Raw genomic sequence first — 15,758 nt, 5'->3', positions numbered from 1 at the left:
TCCGCGCAAGACAACAAACTGCTCACCTTCAAACTATACTTACATTGATGCAGAGGGATGCCTTGAAGCCCAGGGTGATTGTAATGCTGAATTCTGAACAATGTTAGATGGCGATTTACCTTAAAAAGGGCCGTATTTTCGTAGTAATCCAACGTCAGTCGTCCTCCAATCAAAAAACACACGAAAAAATCGAAATCAGCATATACGATTTGCCCAGGAACACTTTCTTCGTCCTCATCTGCCATAGATTCACGCGGAAACACTCAGAAACTTTGACTATCATCGGTGCCGTATTCTTCCAATTAGAATTACGTACGCAATTATTTGTATGGGATTCCTATGGGGATTTTTATTTCTCAAACTTTGATTTGACATATTTCAATAAATACCGCATGTATTTTAATCCAGTAAAGTGCATTACGAAGTACGAAGCACTAACTACCATTAACTGGAACGGCACCTTGTGAAACATTTATTGAAGGTGTGCAATTTAAGTAGCAAAAATATGTGTGAAAAATTGGTTGGTTGGAAATCGCTACTTATATACAAAAATAAAAATAATTTGTGACTGGATTTTGGAAAAACGATCCAAATCGCACATTAGAAGTTTCGAGATAAACGGTTTTAAAGAATTGAAGCTAGCATAACTCTCCAAGGATAGCAAGCACGCGTATGAAATTTACACAAAAGATGCATCAATCTGTTCCTTTCTAGTCTCGCGGCGCCCGACCCTAAAAAAAGCCTCTTTTTAGGGTCGGGCGCCGCGAGACTATTACCTTTCAGGCCACTTCCAGTACTTGTAGCTGCTTGTAGAGTTTCCCGCCAAATAAGATAGAAAATCTGAGCAGTTGGACGAGCGAAATAGTATCACGAGTGCTCACAAAGGACAAAGGGGTAGGGGGTGGCGGGGGGCAGGGGGTAGGGAAGGGCAAGAGATAGACTCAAAATGGAGGTAGACTACGATTGGAGTCCAGACACGAGATTACAGTGCTGTGCTGGCTCCCTAGTGGCTGATATGTAGCAAAATCAACAGAGAAAACGTCTGGCCAACATTATAAGGCTGTCCACCAGCCGGTAAATCACTGATTCTTGCCAAGCCAGGTCCTTCACAAGGCCTGAAACCGCCATTTGAGCACTCTACACCACCCAGAAAAGACGTCTGTTAAAACCAGTCTCGAGTAGTTTGAGTAGTACTGAGAGTCAAAACTAGTAGTACAATAGTGTAGCTATCCACTGGTGGTGTTAGTTTTGATTTTGCCTGATGTGCGATTTGGATCGGTTTTGTAAAATCTGGTCACATTTATAAAAATTAAAACATGGCAGTGGCGGATCCAGGATGGGGCATTTGGGGCAAATGCCCCCCCCCTTCAAGAAATTGCATACAAGATCGAGATACTCTAATAGAGCAGTCAATTACTCTAATAAAGCAGTCACAATGTTCATGAGGCAGTGTAGCTTACCTATGAAGCTATAAATAGGATTTTATTTTACATAACAGACGTGATATAGTTGGTAAGGATAACTAGCTATTATTGTCGTGACCTTTTTTTTTTTTTTTTGGTCTTCAACTGGTTTTCAGCAAGTTTTTTTGGTCTTCAACTGTTTTTCAGAAAGGTGCCCCCCCTCTTTCCAAACTCTGGATCCGCCCCTGCATGGGGATAGAGATCGCTGAAAAAAGTAAAGAAACAAGAGTTAAACACACTGAGATCTCTATTTGGATATAGTAGAGACTAAGGGAAAAACGACAGTTTCTCCATAAATCAGGGGTAGATAAATACTGAGAATACTTCTGTATAAATGTTTATTTGAGTCCAAATAGAGATCTGTGTGTGTTTAACATGCTGGCTTGTTTGACTCTTGTTTCTTTACTTTTTTTCAGTGGTCTCTATTCCCATGTTTTAATTTTTTAAAAGTATAGTTTTTACACTAGTTTGTTTACGTTTTATAAATCCATTTATGGATAGCTAACATGATAATAAGAGTTGCTAATATTACACAGTACTAAACATATATGTGACCCAGTCTGGGAAAACCGGGCTTATCGCCTATTTAAAAGTATCAAGAAATGCCAGTTTTAAGTGTTTAGTGTGTTGTAGCTCGCCAATGGTTGAAGCTATGTGTACCAAATTTTCACACGTTTTACACCAATTCCTTATCTTCCATGGCATCCACTGTGCAAGTAGCCAACAACTAAGTTTCCCACCATTTTAGATAGTTTTTAAACTGAGGTTGACTGCATCAGGCGAGCTGCAAAAGGGGTGGAAGGCGGGAAAGGTGGTGTTCAAAAATTGAAAAGGAAGGCGTAGGGATGAATTAGGCCAAGTTTTGGGCCATTGAGGTCTCAAAATTGGATAAAATGAATGGAAATTCACAGCAGAGGTACTTATTCAATACCACAGAGCTGTACAGCTACATACAGGCTGACCAGAGCTCCATTAAGGCCCCACACCGCACGTATGGATTGCCACTGGGCTTGGGAAAAGCAGCCAGCAAAACCAGTCTAGCTGATTTTGATTGTGGAATTAGATAGTTTATTCATATAGCTTTGTGTCCTGGGTGAAAAATCAAATCTGCTGACATGGGCGATAAGACCGGTTTTCTCAGACTGGGTCACATATATCAAGTTAGTCATCATGTATGGTAGCTGTTAAGTAGTCAGTTAATATTATAAGGGTTATATAGCAAACACCAGTGTAATGTTTCCTTACTATTGAATGTACTTTGTACTATACAGCTTTGACTTATCCAACTATAGGCAGTGTATAGCATGCTGTGGTCAGCAATAGTATGGCTTCTGGTTGGGCAATTGGAACAATGGAAACGGAAATGGTTAAATCATCATATAAATGTACCCTAGAGTAAAATCCCTGTATAGTGGCCACCTCCATACAAAGACCATATTGTAATTAGATCTCAAAGATGGCTAAGGCATACTGACCTTATAAGACCACTTCATGGTCACCTTTATAAGACCACCCTCTTTACAAAGACCACCTCTCTACATTGTGATAATACCTAGGTTCCAAATATCTATTTTATGACTTATCAAAACAGCTAGGTCAGCTAAAAAAACACTACATTCTTAAGGTCATCTCTATACGAGACCTCATTTTTTGTTGATGCAGTAGGTTGTAGTGTACTAGCCACATTTCACTTGCATGGATTAAGGACTTGACACATTCTGGTACAAACTAAGCGATAATGGTAGATGACTTGATTGAAGTGTGGACCAAATATGGGAGACGACGTTGACCTCTTTCTATGAGTCATGAAATACATGTTTGAACTTTATCAAATATTACCATGCAAATAGGTGGTCTTTATAAAAGGTGACCATGAAGTGGCCTTACCTATCTTTAGAACCTAATTACAATGTAGTATTGTGGTCTTTGTACAGATTTTAAAAGTGACACTAAGTGAGGTTTTACCCTAGGACCGTGAGAGCCTAGCTGTTGTGATAAAGTCATGGAATAGATGCTTGGAATCTTGGCTATTATTGCAATGTGAGAGGTAGTCTTTCAGCAGACCACAGAATGGTCTTATAATGTCAGCTACTGTATCCTTGAGATCTAATTACAATGTGGTCTTTGTATAGAGGTGGCCACTAAACAAGGCTTTCACTCTAGGGTACGTTTATATGATGATTTGACCATTTCCACTGTTTCAAGTACACAACAACATTGTTGCTCTGGTATGAACTTAATATACTGTGGTTAAATATGGGTCATGATATAGTTTCCAAATGAATGTGTTAATAACATGAATAGATTGGATATGTAAGACATATTAACACGTAGGTTACCCTTGCAGAGACTAAGTCAGAATATCAATGGCAAAGTGAACTTACAAGAAGCAAATTTGCTTGAGAATGGGTGTTATCATTGTAACGTGCATTTAAAAATAGGTCATGGATGTGAAGAAAGGAAAGCTATGCAGTTTTTATCCCCAAAAAGTGCTCACATTTTGCTCTAGCCCATAAGAAGATGAACAAAATGGCATATCTCAGTTATTTAAAAAGTACTTTTATTGATTCATTTTTTACATCATATTTTCCAGTGGACCTATGCTCCTTACAAATTAACTTCTAAGGCTTCTTTTGTGCTTCCTAAGGTGGTGTGTGGATTTTGGCAACAAAAAAACATAGGTACTACCGTGGTTCATGATAAGGCATATTCTCCTGTTCTATTCAGTTGATATAATGCACAATGTGGCATTCAATTCTGCAAACCTATGGATATAGAAACTCTGCTCAAAGAATTGATAGAGAAGTACATACAATCTGGTAGTTTAACTACAGCTTAAACAGGGTTAACCAGAAAGACTCTGGTGATGGTTTTGGACATATTTTGTGTGTCGAAAGTATGCAAGTACAGCTGGTACTGAAATGTTTTGACCTGTCACTAGTTAATTAATTTGAATAGTTGATACTCTACAAGGTTTTTCTTGCAATAGATCCCCAGTCCCTAGAAGACACTATAACTGTACACAGTGTAGTCATATTATGCAAAAGAAATATACAAGTGACATTGTGTGAATACCATGTCATAATACTTCACATTCTTATGGGAAAGTTATGGCTGTGTATTGATGGGTTCCTGGGATTGTTTACAACTTCATCTGTCATACATAATTCTAATAAATGTTCTGATGAATGAACACAAAAGATCAGCTGATATAATTATTGACTTAGTGTTGTCCACTATATAAGTGGACATGTGTTTACATACATAAAGGTCAATCTCAAAAATAAATTAAAATTAGTTGTTTGTTCTTAGATGAGTTTGCTATTTAAATGAATGTATTATCAGGGTTAAACGACCTTAGCTAAATAGGAAATGTATACAATCCATGCCTTTTATGGTAAAAGCTGTGTACTATCATATGCACAGGTATGTCCATGTGTTTATCTTCTTATGCAGGAGGGGTCACTATGATGCTGTTTAGTACATTGCATATGTTAACTACAGGTTAGAACCACAATGTGTGTATGCATTGAGTATTATAATAATACAATGATTATACGCATGGCTAGCCATATATTGCTCAACAGAGGATGTATGGTAAGGATGTCTTTTTGCTCACTTTTAATAATTTCATATCTATAGGGTGGATCATTTTTATGACAGTTACAAACAGTGATGCTGCTCTACATATGATCCCATCATTTGAGGAATATGATAATGGGACAGAGTTCCTATCATTTACTTGTTTGGAGAGTGGCTACAGTGAGATACCAGTAGAATGGCTTGATGTAAATGAAAACGTGATGATTCCTACTTCAGAGACTGCTAGGATAGATGGCAATACATTCCTGGTAGCCATGCAGTTCAATTTCTTCCTCTATATTGCATTCATCAATGTGCAGTCAATAGTTTTCATATTTTGTAGTTTTCTATTTTGTTTTTTTGTTTTCTATTGTTTTTCTTTGTACATGTAACTATGTATTAAACATCATGTCGCTTTACTGAAATGGCCACAGTATAACGATACTTAATGTTCAAGTATACATCTCCACCATTTTATTGTAACTATAGATACTACATTTTACTGAACAATCATGATGGCTTTTCCTGAATCCTGTAGATCTGCCCTTATAGTTATGTCACACTATATAGAGAAGTTTTCTTGTAAGCTCATAGCCTCAATACATATTTTCAAGGTGGAGGGGGTTGCCAAAGTACACATCCAAGATACAAGTAGTATAGGTATACAGTGTTCACAAACTGTTGTCCTGTAATTGATCAAGTACAGAATCTCTAGAAGCAGAGAGTTCCCGATGGTGTAACTTACTTTGTCAGATACCATAGATAATTTCACTAGAATGCATAAGTGCATTAGTGTACATGCGAGCTTTAACCCAAAACATCAAGTTTTGAGCTAGCCAGAATTATTTTACTGGTTTTTCAAAGGCACCAATATTTTCATGGATCACTTTGGTATGGTAGGATGACCGGCACAATGGTGAGATGGCAGTGCATGCAGATGTCAAGAAGAAAGCACGCAGATGTCAAGAAGAAAAAATGAAACTTAATTTCAGCTTACACACTGCATGGTCTTCTCCATACAGTCTAACAGTACTTAATGAACTCATTTCAAATGTTCTATTAGAGTAGTTGACTATTCTACTAGAGTATTTCTACTTTCAACAACTTTTATTATTTTATGTCTTGCTCCTAAAACATAACTTTTGACTGCCTCTCATCAATTCTTACAAGTACTTCTTGCTTCTTCCATCTATCCTTTATTTATGCACCTGTATTATAGTGTTTACTAGCTTACCCACAGTAAAAAAAATTGAAGGGGGTGCTTTAGTACCCTATAAATCCACCCCTGCATATTGTAGTTTCTAAAAGTATAGGAAATTCATGAATATTTGCATGCAGATTGTGAATAAATATCGTTAAGGGAAACACTATTATTGTTTTGGTTGCTTCCATGGCAAAAATACTGCACTATAGCTAATAACGTTTCATTTCGAAGTTTCATAACATTTGAGCCTCCTATGAAGTCAGATTTTACTGGTGTAGGAATAAAACAATCCACTGTAACATGGCTGGTGGGAATAATACCTACACGGCTATTGTGTCAATACCTATATATAGTATAAACTGTTGGAATTAGTAATTGTACTCTGAGTTGGCACAATAAATTATTTGTCATTATACTATTGTGGCTATATATATAATTACTTTCAAATCAATTGTGCTATTGTATGCTACAATAAGATACCGGATGTGGTACTACATTAGTGTATTCACCTGCATATACACAATAACAATGTTGTATGAAGCTCTTAATAGCATTTCTTTAAGTGATATTTTAGTATGATGCTTGTACATTTCATTCCATATCAGGTTATCAGATTATTTGTGACCAAATTTGACAAACCTGGTTTCCAGACTGGCCACACACATCCAGTTTTATGACTTTGAGAGATCATAACTTAATGTAGGAATGTGCCATTAGCTTCAAATATTCATCTGTAGTTTTGTAATGTTATGGAAACATTGTGTAAAATTTTCAGATCAATAGCATGCTGGCAGGTCACATTATAGTTGGTCAAGGTCAAAGAATTGGATGTGTGTGGAAGCCTGGTTTTGTCAAATTTGGTCACATGCATAGCCCAAAATTACTTCCGATTTGCGCAAGTGCATCATATTCACCATATATAAATATACCGTAATTTTTTTTTCATTTTTTTACATACTACTCTAATAGAGCAGTCATTCATGTAAATCATAATAATATGTAAGATGTATTCTCCTATTCTGTTCAGATGATATAATACACAAGCTGGCATTCGATTCTGCAAACCTATATTATGTGCATGGGTATAGAAACTCATTTGCAATGTTCAAAGGTAGTTTAAATGTAGCTTAAACAGGGTTAACTAGGAGGACCGGTACCATGGTGATGGTGTTTGGGCATCCTGTTTAGTGTGTACATGTCAAAAATGTGCAAGTTCTGAATTGTTTTGACCTATCATGCACTATAGCTAATTCATTTGTATTATGCAAATAGCTGTTACTCTACATGGTTTGCTTGACTAGAAGACACTAGTTAGCGCTGTTCATATTATGTGAAAGAAATTACAAAAATTGATGACATTGTATGAGTACAATGTCGCAATACTTCACATTCTTATGGGCTAGTTATGGCTGTGTATTGATGGGATCCTGGTATTGTTTACAACTTCAACTGTCATACATGTAATCATTCCAAGAAATGTTCTGATGTATGAACACAAAAGATCAGCTGATATAATAATTATTTGAGTCGAAATACCCTAGTGTCATATGCATGTACATACTTTATAAAGGTCAATCTCAAAATCAATTAGTTGTTTATTTTCTTAGCAGAGTTTACTATTTCAGACAATAGTCTGTTTGCGTTTACCTGAGCCCTTCTTTCTTGTTAATAACTCTTGTTACATGGGCCAGCTGCCCAAACATTTAGTACCGCTGTGAAGCCCTTTAAATGCCGGAACTGTAAATCAAAAAAGTGCTTTGATACAGGCAAGAACAAGAGAGTTAGCTATGAGGCTTTAAAAATATCCCATATACATTTAGTATGGATGATTCAGGTGCACAAACATGTTTACAACATGAAAACATGCTTGTTCCAGTACAAAACCATTAGGAGTGAACACATGTTCACTTCTCTGATATTACTGTATTTGGCAGGGGCTCAGGTGAACGCGTACCAACTATAGCTATATAAACTGTGTACCATCACATGCACAGGTATCCATGTGTTTAGCTTCTTGTGCAGGAGGGGTCACTATGATGCTGTTTGGTACATTGCATATGTTAGTTACAGGTTAGTAACACAGTACGTGTATGCATTGAGTATTATAATAATACAATGTATATAATATCATACACATGGTTACAGCCATATTGCACAACAGAGGGTGTATGGTAAGGGTGCTTTTGCTCATTTTTAATAATTTCATATCTATAGGGTGGATCATTTTTATGACAGTTACAAACAGTGATGCTGCTCTACACATGATCCCATCATTTGAGGAATATGATAATGGGACAGAGTTTCTATCATTTGCTTGTTTGGAGAGTGACTACAGTGAGATATCACTAGAATGGCTTGATCCAAATGGAAATGTGATGATTCCCACTACAGAGACTGCTAGGATAGATGGTAATACATTCCTGGTAGCCAATTCAATTTCTTTCTCTATTGCATTCATCAATGTGCAGTCAATAGTTTTATTTTTGTTTTCTATTTTTTTGTACATTACAGGTATGTATTAAACATCATGTCGCTTTATTGAAGTGGCCACAGTATAATGATAATTAATATTCAAGCATGCATCTCCACCATTTTATTGTAACTATAGATACACTACATTTTACTGAACAATCATAATGGCTTTTTCTGAATCCTGTAGATCTGACCTTATAATTATGTCACACTAGAGAAGTTTTCTTGTAAATGCATGGATGCATTTCTAATTTACAGGTGTAATCAGAAAATCTCTCAAAATGTGGTTTTAAACACTTCTAATGGAGCCAATATTTCAGTGTCAAAAGTAGCTACAGGCACAATCCAATAAGAATAATATTGTACATTTATGGCTTCAACCTTGCTGGTAATTCAGATGCATATTGAGCACTTTATGGCTTCCCCAATACATATGCTATTGTTCAGGTTCTTTGAACGTGATATAATTGGTAATTTTAATGGCACCATATATCTATTATGAAATAGTATGAATTAAGCAAATGTTGTACCAAGTTTGGTGCTTTTATCAAAAAGTAAATATTTTCATGGATCATTTTGGTATGGCAGGATGATTGACACAATGGCGAGATAGCAATGCATGCAGATGTCAAGAAAAACAAAACTTATTTTCAGTTTACACACTGCATGGCCTTCTCCTTACAGTCTAGCAGCATTAATTTTTAATGAACTCATTTCAAATGTCCTATTAGACTAGTTAACTATTCTATTAGAGTATTTCTACTTTCAACAGCTTTATTACTTTATGTCTTGCTCCTAAAACATAACTTTTGACTGCTTCTCATCAATTCTCACAAGCGCTTAGCTCTTCTCCTTGCTTCTTCCATCTATCCATTGCCTATGCACCTGTAGTGTCTACATAGCTTACTCATGGTAAAAAAAATTGAAGGGGGGTGCTTTAGTATCCTATAAATCCACCCCTTCATATTGTAGTTTTTAAAAGTGCAAGAAATTCATCATCCTTGTGAATATTTGCATGCAGATTGTGAGTACATGTCACTAAGAGAAACACATAATAATATTGTATATTGTGGTTGCTTGCTTCCATGGTGAGAATACTGCACTATATACAATGTTTCAGTTGATGGAAGCTTCATAACATTTGAACCTCCTATGAAGTCAGATGCTGGAAGCTACTGGTGTAGGAGTAAAACAAACCACAATAACATGGCTGAAGGGAAACTGATGTATAAAGGTATTGATAATGTAGTGTAATGTAGTGTTTAACCTACACAGCTATTGTGTAAGTAGTACAAGCTGTTGGAATTAGTGTACTCTGAGTTGGCACAATAAATTATTTATCACTTTAGCTATTGTGGCTACATAATTATACTTTCAAATCAATTGTGCTTTGTATGCTACAATGAGTTACCGGATGTGGTACTACATTAGTGTATTCACCTACATATACACAGTTGTGCGAAGCTCTTATACTGTATAGCTAGCATTTCAATATTTTAGTACAATTCATTCCATATCAGGTTGTCAGCTAATGCTCAGATTGTTATGACTAAAATTACTTATGATTTGTGCAAATGCATACATCACCATATGGTGCATTTTTGATGACATAGTGAAATAATGCTATACCCTATATGTATATAATACGTGATGTTCTCCTAGTTTCTGACTGTATAGACATAGAGAAATTATCTTCTGTCCTAAACATTTACTGATAACTACCACTTTTCCTGATACTTTCAATCACTGGTTCAGCATTTAAATGAGTTGACACATTGTCATTATTATTTTTATTTTAGGGCCTCCGGAGTTACTATCTGAACAAACTCAAACAGTAATTGTGCCTCGTGGTGAACAAGTGGTGCTCAATTGTACTGTGTCATCTTCACCAGATCCAGCGTACAACTGGTCCTTCCCAGACACCTGTTCATCTTGTCCACTCATCAACAATGATAGTGTTATGATCTTCACTGCTGATATTACTGATAGTGGGGAATATGTCTGTGAAGCTGGAAATAAATATGGGAGTGTATACCATAGTTTCAATGTCAAAGTTTTATGTAAGTAGTAATTTAAATAGACTGTGTGCACATATATGTATGTACATTCATACACTACTCTTACTAACATGTTAAACTAACAATATTATAATATAGCTATCCAGTACTCCAGTTAAATTATGTACTTACTATTACCATGTACACAGCAAAGCCTTCACCAATAACTAGAAACACCACCACAATTATCAAGGACTGCAACAAGGATAATAGCAATGTGGTGCTTACCTGTGGTATTTACTATCCATCTGCTGTTGTAAAGTGGAACATCATGATGGACTCATCCACTACACATCACAGTGTGGAAGAAAGTTCTACTGGAAAGTATATTGTACATAATAATGGAAGCCTTGAAGTTCATCATCGCTATGTATCAGATAATGACCACTTGATATTTATGTGCTCAGCAGATAATATGAATGGGTCCATTGAGCAAGTATTTCATGTGTGGGATCACAATGCCTTTTATCAAGGTCTGCTTTATCCACACATAATGTTAGATCGGTTGTGCATGCTATTGTATTTGTGGTAAAAATTATGTATAGCTAGTGTTCTCATCACATGCTAGACTTTACAAGAACAAGTATTGCCCTAAGTGTGATCACCATTAATGTAACTATGTATATATGTATCCTTGAGGCAAATTTCCCAATAAAAATATGGCACCGTTGAGCCCATCTACACTTGCTACAGTAAAATAAATCTGGCAAACCTTTGCCACAAGAATTAACAGGTTTGCAAATCATCCATTCTTCGGTTAGTGTGCCTCAAAGCTCTGCTTGCATAATATACGCAGCCATGGTTTGTCTTCTATTGTGCTTCATCAATCCCAACTAATATTTAAAATGTGTTCAGGTTATTCAGACACTAATAGTGATAAGTAAGAATTGCTCTAATAAAGTATTCACTACCATAACAGATCAGCCGGTTGCTTGTCTTTTAAATTACTGACAGCAAGATTGCAATTTGAACTGTAGGGGTTAAAAATTAGTTACAAAGTCAAATATAGCAATAGTACATTACAATGTTCTATGTTTAGCTTGTTTGGTGAAATCAGTTAAAATAGATGTCGAAGTGAATGGGGCAACAGCAACAATCACATTTTCAGCTGTTCCACCTCATCCTGATGTAAAGTTCCTTTGCAAACTGAATAATGGAAATTACAAAACTTGTAAGTAGTGTATTACAACACTTCAATGTGTGTTTATTATTATGTACAGGTACAAGTCCAATGATCTATCGTGACCTGAACATAAGAAGTCATCGTGTTATTGTGCAGGCTGCTTGCGTTGGCCAGTCCTCATGGCAACATGGATCAGTCAGGTTTAAAGTGAGAGGTGGAAGGAAATCTTACTAAAACTGTTAGCCACAAAAACTGCAAGTGAAATAATTAATGAACATACAGGACTCATTTTGGCATTTTGTATATAGGCCTGTGTAAATTCTGAATTTTTGCAAATCATTTTTTTACCGCAACAGTATAATAATTATGCTGTATACATATTAGTGAAGTTTTACAGTGTTATTTATTCAGTCATTTTTGTATAGTGGCACCTTTGAACGCCCACGCTAAAGTGGTATATATATATTTAACTACATCACAGCTAATATGATGATACTTTTGGGTAGTATATTGCCTGCTGCAAACAATAACACAATTGCACTCTCAAACCTATAAACTACAGGTTTCACTAAACATGTCATAATATTCTCTAGATGGGCCATCATGTTATTGTACAAGATGTAGTTGTGTCACCATGCATAATAATCTCTAATAAAGCAGTCAAATAAAAATGGCTCCCTGTGATAGCACCTGTTGGGCTGAAGTGATGTCTAACAGTGAAACAAGCCCATATAGCCTTAGAGTTACACTTGTCTGAAGGAATTAGTAAGTAAGTAAACCAGGCAGTGGAAAATTTCACTTTGAATAATTTTCTTTAAAATTTTGTAGCAACCTATTGGAAGCATATTTTTTGAGTCATACTAAAATATCTGCCAAGGCACCATGAAGGTGAGGCTGGTTCCTTGTCAATAGTTTTTGTGAGTAAAACTGCATGATCCTTAATTTGCAGTACTACCATACTGTAGACAACGTAAATAGTCAGTTTAATTTCTTAATGCCTACTTGTTCTTTGCAATTGCTCTGCATGGTTCCAGAAAACTGGAACTGAAATAACACTGGAACAACCCTATAAACTACTTTAATCATATTGAATAATCTGTTTGAAAAATATTTTTAGAAAAATTGGATCGACTAACCTTGGACATGTACCACACCATTGCTCCCTATATACTGCAATGCTAGTAGCTCTTCACTTCCCACAATTGCAAACTGCTGGTGTTTGTGGTGGTGGTTTTGGTAATTCTACATGGCCCTAATAGATTAAATTTTCATTGAGGCGAAGTGTCTACAAGGCCTTATTTTTAAGTGATACAGATACTTAAGCAGGGAAGAGATTTTGTGTCCAGCAGTGTTCTATGCTCCAAATTCTTAAACCACATGTGGGTGTTCAAATGTGTGACAACCATCCTAGTTGACACCCCAAACCATCTCATCAATTCTTTTTGTCAGGAATTTGGAGATACTGCATATATGCAGACAAAACTCTGACACAAATGTGACAGCTTGCTGGCATTCCTTCTAACATGTATGGAGCATGCATGCACATGAAATAGCAGAATGCCAACATTGCAGTTTGAAATACAGTACTTGTTTAGGTAAACACCATGCTAGAGCTCTCTATAAAGGTAAAGAGCTGGTACAAGCTAAATCTGTGCCCAGCCATTAAGAGCACACCAATGTGAGAGGTAACATTTGCTAGAAAAAGCAGCATGTTGTGTCTTTTACAATGAGGAGCTGGCGTTTGTAAAAAAGCTGCATTTTGACACTCCACACTCTCATAGCACTGCATTTATCTGGAGTAAGCTATAACAACACAATGCATCAACAGCATGCATAACTTACCCTTTTCATAGTGCTAAAATTCAAGATGCTTTATATGACAATAAAAGTATTGATGCTACTGTTTTACTGTACATATTAAATTAACTAGGACAAAGTTATATACAAACAATATAGATTAATACTATTATAGCCAACATGGCACAGTACACAATAGCACAATACTTACTGGAAAGTTCAACATGATATATTATTGTTATTATGGTAAATTAAACTGCGATTGTAGTTGTTGATTAATTGTACATATAGTTTCATTACACTGATATCACTATACAACAAATTATGTTATTGATGACAAATATATTTCATTTTTTCAGCTGACTATATTAACTAAAGTCCATCATTAACTGTTTTTAACGTCATATTATTACTAAAACTAATAATATTTAACAATGTAATATACCCCAATATAACACTCATTCAGCTACATTATGCTGTGATCAACTTTACTCCTATACACAAGTATGTTCCAGGATCATACTTCTCAAAAGTTGAGAAACTGTCATTGACTGTAATTTATATGCATAGCTATGTAAGATAAACAAGTTGTAGTTACTGAAATGTTATTACAAGTGGTTGTATTAACTGAATCAGATAATTCTGAATAATACACACTTATTTGATGACTTTATCTAGAAATATATTATTTCATAATCAATACACCAATTAACTAGCTGTAAACATCCAGACATATATCGGCTGTACATGCATGTGCAAGCTTATGTGGCTTATTTTATAATGTATGTAAATATTCTATGAACATATAATTTACGACATATTCTAGCAGTTTACTGTAGGAGAGTCATCACATTCCTGTTCGGATCAAGCCACTCCTCTGGTATCTTGATGAAGTCACGCTTGAAACAAGCAAATAATACAAAATCTGTACTACTATCGATCATGTTGTTCAGATTTTAAAACCATCAAAATGATCCACCCTGCGTGTGTGTGAAGTTAAATTGAAACATTTTCAGCTTATACATGATAGCTACATACATTATATTGTAATGACCAATATTATCACCATTTTACTATTAGCTAGCAGGTATATTTAATTGCAGACTAGCTTGTATTATAGTTTTACATAAAATACATTGTATTCAGGGCTGCCCACAGGGGGGGACAACTGAGGCATTTTTCCCCGGGCCCCAGCTTGAAAGGGGCCCCAGGAGGTCCCATGAAGGGCCCCTTGAATACCTATTTAAAAGATCGATATACTCTAATAGAGCAGTCAGATCTAGATACTCTAATAGAGCAGTCACAGTATTCTTCAGAGGAGCAGTGTAGCAAGCTTATAAATAAGGAGATATGGTTGGTAAGGGGTAGCTATTGTTATTGTCAGCATGTAATGACCTTTTTTTTCGGTCTTCAACTTACAGCTTGGGTGAATTTGTGATTCAGAATGGAAACCTCCTTGCCCCTGGGGCCCACTTTAACTCTTTGCCCTGAGCCTCTTAATTTCTCTGGGTGGCCCTGATTGTACTTAGTGCAATCTCCTCTTATTTTGTGACATGTAGCTACATATTTTGTTTGTCCTGTTGCTATAAAAATAATCTAATTATACAAATGACTAGCCTGTGTATAAAAAATATAGAGGATTACATAATTGTGATTATTTACATTAAATACATGGTTAATATACAAATATTTAGCAAACCTAGTGTGAGCAGCAATAGTGCAAGCATTATGTGACTCTTCCTACATAAGCAGCAAATGGACATCAAACACACATGCTATATATAACAGATGAATTACTTATCCATCATCTAAACAATATAGTATTATATGAACATTGCTAGTGGGTAATGTCATTCAATTTTACTATCCATACAGAAGCCAAGTGTTAAGCAATGGTGACAGCCTTCTGATAATTGTGATATTGAATTTCCCATGAATAATGGTATACACAGGTCAAGTTGTTACTGAGGACTAACCTGTTAGCGGCAGCAATCAGTTGATAGCTATTCTGTCTGTGATTACCACATTTACCATTTCACACCTACACTTTACTGGAAATG

The 15,758-nt window shown here is 35.8% G+C and overlaps 1 protein-coding gene and 1 long non-coding RNA gene across 4 annotated transcripts; both read left to right on the top strand.

Annotated features, from left to right (window-relative positions):
• Window positions 1-826: 826 nt before the first annotated feature.
• LOC136251886 (uncharacterized) lies at window positions 827-5,424 on the top strand. Of its 2 annotated transcripts, none has more exons than XR_010699244.1 (3): window positions 827-894; window positions 4,920-4,967; window positions 5,106-5,424. It is a non-coding gene; the product is annotated as an uncharacterized lncRNA (long non-coding RNA). The 2 variants fall into 2 exon arrangements; XR_010699243.1 differs by lacking the exon at window positions 827-894 and adding an exon at window positions 4,196-4,860.
• Window positions 5,425-8,111: 2,687 nt separating this feature from the next.
• On the top strand, window positions 8,112-12,386 carry LOC136250603 (contactin-5-like). Of its 2 annotated transcripts, XM_066042831.1 has the most exons (8): window positions 8,112-8,191; window positions 8,244-8,319; window positions 8,464-8,658; window positions 9,842-9,955; window positions 10,521-10,781; window positions 10,928-11,251; window positions 11,818-11,949; window positions 11,999-12,386. In XM_066042831.1, the coding sequence occupies exons 1-8, from the start codon at window positions 8,150-8,152 to the stop codon at window positions 12,133-12,135; spliced, it is 1,281 nt and encodes a 426-aa protein (XP_065898903.1). In that variant the 5' UTR covers window positions 8,112-8,149; the 3' UTR covers window positions 12,136-12,386. The 2 variants fall into 2 exon arrangements, with proteins under 2 accessions (XP_065898903.1, XP_065898904.1); XM_066042832.1 differs by lacking the exon at window positions 11,818-11,949.
• The last annotated feature ends 3,372 nt before the right edge of the window (window positions 12,387-15,758 follow it).

The sequence above is a fragment of the Dysidea avara genome, chromosome 3 (assembly GCF_963678975.1).
Source record: "Dysidea avara chromosome 3, odDysAvar1.4, whole genome shotgun sequence".
NCBI classification, from domain to species: Eukaryota; Metazoa; Porifera; class Demospongiae; order Dictyoceratida; family Dysideidae; genus Dysidea; species Dysidea avara.
The sequence above is the reverse complement of the archived record's forward strand: the minus strand, read 5'-3'. Positions and strand labels throughout refer to the sequence as shown.

Coding starts and splice junctions, on each gene's coding strand:
- LOC136250603 (XM_066042831.1), top strand. CDS start 8,150: ATGTTCACTTCTCTGATATTACTGTATTTGGCAGGGGCTCAG. Junction 8,320..8,463: donor ATTGCATATGTTAGTTACAG/GTTAGTAACACA, acceptor TCATATCTATAG/GGTGGATCATTTTTATGACA. Junction 9,956..10,520: donor AGGGAAACTGATGTATAAAG/GTATTGATAATG, acceptor TTTTTATTTTAG/GGCCTCCGGAGTTACTATCT.